We start from the raw sequence: 7,576 nt of genomic DNA, 5'->3' as shown, positions 1-7,576 counted from the left end.
GGTATTTACGGCTTTTTATTGAGCGCACGAAACACGGAATCTAATCAAAAGTCAGAGATGGCCTTATCACATATCCACTTGCTCAGGATTCATGGGAAATTTTCAATTGGATTTTTTTTACGGCATTTCGAGATTTTCGAGTGTAAAACAAAGCCCAGAGAAAAAACGCGGGAGCATCTTGCATCGATGCACGGTTGTTTGCTCTTTTTACAGGGAGGTTTTTGTATGCGCTAGAACGTATTTTGAGTTGCAATGTGCATTATTTTCATTATTCGTACTAGCTGAGGGCAAAACGGAAATGGCCAGCAACACTCAGTAAGCTATAGCTGCAAGATCTTTTCATTTTTTATCAACTTATTTTTCTTTATTTTTTCTCAATAACAATCTTTTACATACTACATACCTATTTATCGAAATTTCAGCAGAATAAATGTCATATAATCTCCATTAAAGCTACCAAATAGGCAAAAAAATAGTGATAACTATTTAAAAAAATACCTAATAATAATTAAAATGAGTCTCCACAAAATCGTACCCGGTTCAACCGTTTGACGATTTCCAACGGGAACACCTGAACGCTCTCTATTCGGATAATATCGTTCACTACATAGGACGCAGGGCGGCAAGACTACATGAGTTAGATCAAGAGCATGGAGTTACTATATTGGATACCTTGGATCAGGATGAAGATAGCGGGACTGGAGAACGGTAAGAGGGGGGTTTTGGATGAAATAGGTACCATAAGGGACAATGGGGTAAATTGGACAGCCATCGGGGCACGGTTGGTCCAGTGGTAACGCGCTTGCTGTGCCATGCAGAAGGTCCCGGGTTCGAATCCCCACCATCGACAAAAATTTGTACTCGTTTTTCGATTGCAAATATATTTCAACTGGTTACTTTCTGCTGTTCTCGTGTTGACCCAGCACCTAAATGGGAAGTATTGTGTCTCTTCTCGCCCATCCTGGATGAGAGGCATACTACGGGATGGGCATGCTACGACACAGGCTACATGCGTCTAATGTAGGCAGTTGTTTCATTGCTACGAAATAAAAACGGCGGTGTGCACACTCATCTTTTTTTTAAAAAAAAAAGACTTCTATAAAAAAATAATATGTAAATTTTGACGGTAGTATAAATTTAATAAGGGTTCAAGATTTAACGTCACTTTTTTTCAATATTCAGAGAAAACACGTCCAAGAATTATCTGAAACAATTATCAAACAGTCGTTACATATTCTTCACAATCATATCTATTCAGTTAGCAAATGACAAGAGACAAGAAATCTACATGATTAGAAAGAAAATCCTATTGAAGACAAATATCCCATGATTGATTGGTATTCTGTGCTTTTTATTTGGCAACCAGCCAGAGGCTGGCAGATTGTTTATGTGTTTTTTAAAAAATATATAATCTCTTCTTCTTCAACTTGGGTCTTCTCATGACGGGAGTTTAACCCCCCCCATTCGGTGACAAGCTACCCTCCTCCTCAATTTAACCTCACCCAGCCTGAGTGGGGCCGGGAAAATCAAGCAGCACACAGATTCCCCAGTAGATGGTCACCCATCCAGGTACGCGCAACGTTGCTTAACTTCAGTGATCTGTGTATTGAACCGTACTATCGTCGCTGTTAATGTAAATTTTAATCAGCAACCTCCGTGGCCGGTTGGGTATCCCGAAATTTTATTCAGAGGTCAAACACTAAATGGCAAACAATACCTTTCACATAAACAAAACATCATGACCATACCTCAAATAGCATGTCTTTTTTTATAGCATTTTGAAAAACAATTAAACCTCTAAAAAAACACCCTATTATATTGTATTCTACTCTAATTTCTTCGGCTCCCTTTCTATACATTACCACAGAGGAAAATGTTCACTGGGAAGAATCTCTGGGTGAACTATCGTCCTACCTAAACAACTGTGATAGAGAATCACTCAAACAACTCATACTGCTCATCAATAGTAGAGAGCGACTCAAGAGATTTCTGACAAAGTTGAAACAATATCACAAGCGGGAATTGGATAAGGTGCTGAAAACTCTGACCAAGCATGTTTCTCCACGACCGGTGAGTATAGTGGTATTTTATTACACCCCTCTCTGTGCTCACAGAAGTAGCAAAGTGGTGATTTTTCACTCTTTGGGCCTCATGGTGCCACCACACTTGCTGCCACGGGCCACTTAATGGTGCCACCACACTTGCTGCCACGGGCCACTTATACCTATGTATTTTCAATGGTTATCTAAAAGAAGGCTTCTGAGTGAAATTTTGCCTTTTTTTTTTTTTCTTTTCTTTTTATATGAAAAAATCCAAGAATTTAAGTCTTTCTCTCATATGAATACATGGGTTTATGTGGGTAAACAGTAAACACCATATGGAATATTATGGAATATGCTTTAGTCAGAGGGTTAATGTAGAAAATTCACATCTCCTTGGCGAAAGTGCCACAGAGAGGAATAATAAAATAAATTTAATTTTTTTTAAATTTATTTAATTTAAATTAAAAAAAAAAAAAAATACGGTTATTGATTCTGTCGAATAAGAAAAGTCGATTCTTTCGAAAATCTCATCTATTCAGGATAATTTTATTCTACAGTTTCGACTGCCGCGACAAGCGGTACTGGCGACATTCCTCGTAAATTTATTCACGCGACGTCGCTTCGTGTTCAAGTGTCGCCCTAAGAAATTGTCGCGCCAATCCATGTCCTATGGGAAAATGTATCGCCACCTCGTAGCGCAGGTAAGTAGGTATATAGATTATTATCTAACACACAAAGAGCTCCGGAACCCTGCAACTATTAATAAAGACTAAAAAAAAAAAACAACATAGTTCATCCAGATCAATGTGACAGCAATGAGTCATCAACCCAAAATGAAGGAACCAATCAGATTGCAGGAAATCCTTACATTGTTGCAATTCAGGTAAAGGTCTATTTTTGATAAACTCTCTCTTCTAAAATGCAGAGGCAGCTCTAAGTTCAGAGGTTGGATTCCAGAACAAGTAAGGTGGATATCGCCTTACCTGACTTTGTTTCACTTTCGGAGGAAGCACTGTGCAATATAGCTTCCCCTTTTAGAGATTCTCTACCATTGCACAGGTGACATTTTTGGCAACAATGCCTATTTTTTTGCTGTCACATTGATCTGGACACACTATAGTTACCTATTTACGAGATTTTTTTCTTAGAGGTTTTTATGGATATTTACGAGGGAAGGCGTAAGACCGGTAACTGCTAACAGAGGTCTTATCGTACCGAAAGCGAAGAGTTTTAAGAAGACATAAAATCCGGTCCCGCGGGGCGGAATCGAAATCAAACCGCGACCTGCTACCGCGACCTAGCGATTATAAGGCAGACCGCGACCACCTCCAAGCTAAACTAGACTGGCGTACATGGATTTTGTTTATAACAAGATCTAGGATCTTTTCTTTTTCTTTTTTTTTTTTTTTGTTTTTTTTTTGAGAGTTTTGACAGAAGGGAACTTTAACTGCATATGGTCCACTTATCGTAACCCGAAATCGAAGAGAGAAGGAAGACAGGATAGGAGAAAGCCAGCCGTTCCGAGAACGAACATTATCCATCAGAATACAAATCCGCCCCGGGCGGGAATCGAACCCGCGGCCTAGCGCTTACCAAGGCGGACGCACTACCAAACTAAGCTAACTAGGCTGGCTAGATCTTTTCTTTTGAAGTGCTTATTGGATACATGTATTAATTTTTAGGCTATCACTATACGAACCTTGTGTTAGACATGTCTAGCTAGGGGACGTTAAAACAGAGATAGACTAGCGTCTGGCTGTGGGGCTATAAACAGGGAGGGGAACAGCTAACCCTAACCAGCTCTAGCTAACTGGGCAGTTCTTCAAAGGAATTCTCTCTGTTTTTTAAGCACAAGTCGTCACGATGGTTGACTGCGGTTCAGGGCGAGCCTATTAAATATGGCTGGAGACCATCCACCCAGGTGTATGGCAGATAAAAAAAGATATCGTCTCTTTAATCTGCCGTCACCATTCGGCGAAAGCTAAAGCGCGCTACACAACAACAACAACAACAACAACAACAACAACAACAACAACAACAACAACAACAACCTTGTTTAGACTGTTGGGGTAAAAGGACGTATTCGGGCAGGATAAACAAGGTATATTCTCTTCTCTTCTCTTCTCTTCTCTTACATCTTCCTTATTATATTTTCATATTTCATCAGGTCAATGCCCAACCAGAACAGCTGAACCGAGTCAGATCAGGTCTGACGGACAAACAGACCCATGAACTGAGTAAACTACTAATAGTGGAGGAGGAGGATGAGGATGTGGGTGTTGATAATAATCAGGATGGAGGTGGAGATGATGTGAAAGAAGGTGGTGGAGATGGAGCGAAACAAACTGAACAGGTAAAGTAGAACTTGGCCTGACGCACTGCCGTGTACTTAGATATCTACGTAGTAATATGTGTGGTGCATATGACCAAGAAGTTGACGAGCACAACCTAAATATAACAGCCGATAGATAGAGATACTTTTAGTAGGCGTCCACAACAGAGAACGGACTATCGACCATAGCCTAGTACCGACCCAAGAGAAAATAAACCATGCTAATGAATAGAAGTGTCCTCAACGGAGCACTAACCATAGCTCTGACAATAGTACCGACCCTCGCAGAAAATGGAGATCGAGCATCGTATTTTTTCTGTGATGGTCGATGGTTTTACATACAGATGGAGGTGGAGATGATGTGAAAGAAGGTGGTGGAGATGGAGCGAAACAAACTGAACAGGTAAAGTAGAACTTGGCTTGACGCACTGTCGTGTACTTAGATACATAGTAATATTAATATGTGTGGTGCATATGACCAAGCAGTTGACGAGCACCACCTAAATATAACAGCTGATAGATAGATAGAGATACTTTTAGTAGGCGTCCACAACAGAGAACGGACTATCGACCATAGCCTAGTACCGACCCAAGAGAAAACAAACCATGCTAATGAATAGAAGCGTCCTCAACGGAGCCTTGGCCATAGTACCGACCCTCGCAGAAAATGGAGAAATCGAGCATCGTATTTTTTCTGTGATGGTCGATAGTTTTACATACATTTTTTTTTTTTTAAAGAGGTTTGACAGAGGGAACTGTAACTGCTATGGTCTTATTGTCCTTTTTTTTTTTAAGAGGTTTGACAGAGGGAACTGTAACTGCTATGGTCTTATCGTCCCGAAATCGAAGAGAGAAGGAAGACAGGATAGGAGAAAGCCAGCCGTTCCGAGAACGAACATTATCCCATCAGAATAAAATCCGCCCCGGGCGGGAATCGAGCCCGCGGCCTAGCGCTTACAAGGCAGACGCACTACCAACTAAGCTAACTAGGCTGGCACATACATTTTTGATAACATTCTAAACTCAAATATCTAAGTAAGTAGTAGGTTCCTGGCTCCGTTGAGCTCCATAGCAGTGGGCAGTGTCGAAGCAGAATATATTGGGCTGCGCCCAATCTTTCCAGAGGAGAAAAATGCAGGGTCTTCTCTCTCGCGTAGTCCCACTGGTGGAACCTTTATAAAGATGTACTCCATTGCGGAGGGAACATCCACAATGCTGTTCATGATATTATATAACAACATTATGAATGCACACCTCCGCCTATCCTCTAAACTTTGAAGGTCCAAGTTCTCGGCTAGGAGTTTGTATGAAATGGCATTGGGGTAGGTTGGGTAAAAACCATTTTCTTTCTTGAATGAGGACCTCAAAAATTTAGCTTGTACATTTTCCAGCAAAGACACATAAGACTTTGATTTAGGAGCCCAGATGACGGTGGCATAATCCAATTTACTTCTGACAAGGGATGTGTATAAAAGTCTTAATGTGTCAATGTTTTGGAAAAAGTGATCTACGGAAACAACCGGAAACCGCCGAAGACACATCGAAACCGGAATTGTCGCCCGGGGCGCAACCAGCGGCGGCAGAAGAGGAGGCGGTTCATGTTTGGCCGGACTTCCCATTTGGCGCAATGTACAAGACACTGGCCAGACAAGTCAAGGGGGAACTGGGCAAGAAGGTCAAGCAGTTGGGAAAAACGTTTGAGACCGAGGTTATAGTGATGACTGATGACTCTGATAGAATAGAATAGAATATTCAAAATAGATAGCTAATAAATAGAATACCTCTGTGGCTGAGTGGTCAAGAGCACTGACTCTCAACCTGGAGGTGCTGGGTTCGAATCCCGGTCAGGGCGGAAATTTTCTGACCGAAATTTTCCGTTCCTGGATAGACATGGATGTAAAAGAATGTGCCTTGAAGTATTGCGAAAGCGGTTCCAAGGTAATAATCACAATAAATAAATAGAATATGAATACAACGGAGGTTTTATGGTCCCGAAATCGATGAGAGAAGGAGAATATGATAGGAGAAAAACAGCCGTTCCGAGAACGAACCTTGTCTGTTTAGGATAAAATCCGCCCCGGGGAGGAATAGAACCCGCGACCCAGCGCTTACAAGGCTAAGCCACCCGTTCCGAGAACGAACCTTATCTGTTTAGGATACAGTTCTCCCGGGGATTGGATCAAACCCGCACACTCATCCTAAAAAAAAAAAAAAAATACAACGGAGGTCTTATGGTCCCGAAATCGATGAGAGAAGGAGAATATGATAGGAGAAAACCAGCGGTTCCGAGAACGAACCTTGTCTGTTTCGGTTAAAATCCGCCCCGGACAGGAATAGAACCCGCGACCCAGCGCTTACAAGGCTAAGCCACCCGTTCCGAGAACGCACCTTATCTGTTTAGGATACAGTTCTCCCGGGGATTGGATCAAACCCGCAAAAAAAACATATTGAATTCCCTTTGACCTCAACTTCCAGGTAGCGGACTATGAGCGCGAACAACATGATTTAGCGCGCCTGATCGCGCTAATGCAACTCATTGTAGACTCCCAGTGGACTAGTAATTGGATGAAGGAGCAACAACGCAAGATAGAGAATGAGCGCAAGAAATTGGAAGAGGAGTCGCGCAAGAAGGTAATCTTGTTTAGTCGCGCTCGTGGAAATTGGAGTTAACTTTTTGAAAATCCCATGTTTCTGTTCTTTTTTTTTTCAATATATACATTATTTATTTAGTTAAATTAATTGACGAAGTATTAACAATAAAGTCCTACTCAGGGCCGTAATTGAAGGGACCCCTCGAGTTTCATTTTTCTCCTTCACCATAGGCCAGACTCCGAAAATTTGGAGCATCCCCCTCCGTCCATTAGTGTTTGGACTTTCGCCCCCCTCCCCCTCAAAATCCTGGATACGGCCCTGGTCCTACCCCTCCATAATTTTATATCTACCAAGCCAGCCTAGTTAGCTTAGTTGGTAGTGCGTCTGCCTTGTAAGCGCTAGGCCGCGGGTTCGATTCCCGCCCGGGGCGGATTTTATCCTGATGGGATAATGTTCGTTCTCGGAACGGCTGGCTTTCTCCTATCCTGTCTTCCTTCTCTCCTCGATTTCGGGACGATAAGACCATAGCAGTTAAAGTTCCCTCTGTCAAACCTCTTAAAAAAAAAAAAAAAAAAAAAAAAAAAAAAAAAAAAAAAAAAAAACAAAAAAA

The 7,576-nt window shown here is 41.7% G+C and overlaps 2 protein-coding genes across 2 annotated transcripts in view; both read left to right on the top strand.

The window, feature by feature from the left end:
* Positions 1 to 571: 571 nt before the first annotated feature.
* On the top strand, positions 572 to 4,414 carry LOC103519014. Its single transcript, XM_008484093.2, has 4 exons — positions 572 to 708; positions 1,868 to 2,070; positions 2,600 to 2,743; positions 4,210 to 4,414. The coding sequence occupies exons 1-4, from the start codon at positions 651 to 653 to the stop codon at positions 4,402 to 4,404; spliced, it is 600 nt and encodes a 199-aa protein (XP_008482315.2). The 5' UTR covers positions 572 to 650; the 3' UTR covers positions 4,405 to 4,414.
* Positions 4,415 to 5,854: 1,440 nt separating this feature from the next.
* Positions 5,855 to 7,576, top strand: part of LOC103519013 — a 10,729-nt gene continuing 9,007 nt past the window's right edge. The window contains exons 1-2 of the mRNA XM_026830648.1: positions 5,855 to 6,082; positions 6,850 to 7,005. Coding sequence (XP_026686449.1) covers positions 5,855 to 6,082; positions 6,850 to 7,005 — 384 coding nt within the window. The remainder of the gene's footprint in view (positions 6,083 to 6,849; positions 7,006 to 7,576) is intronic.

Source organism: Diaphorina citri, unplaced genomic scaffold, assembly GCF_000475195.1.
Source record: "Diaphorina citri unplaced genomic scaffold, Diaci psyllid genome assembly version 1.1 scaffold2483, whole genome shotgun sequence".
In the NCBI taxonomy this organism is placed as follows: domain Eukaryota; kingdom Metazoa; phylum Arthropoda; class Insecta; order Hemiptera; family Psyllidae; genus Diaphorina; species Diaphorina citri.
Note: the sequence above shows the minus strand (reverse complement) of the source record. Positions and strands in the feature narration are given on the sequence as shown.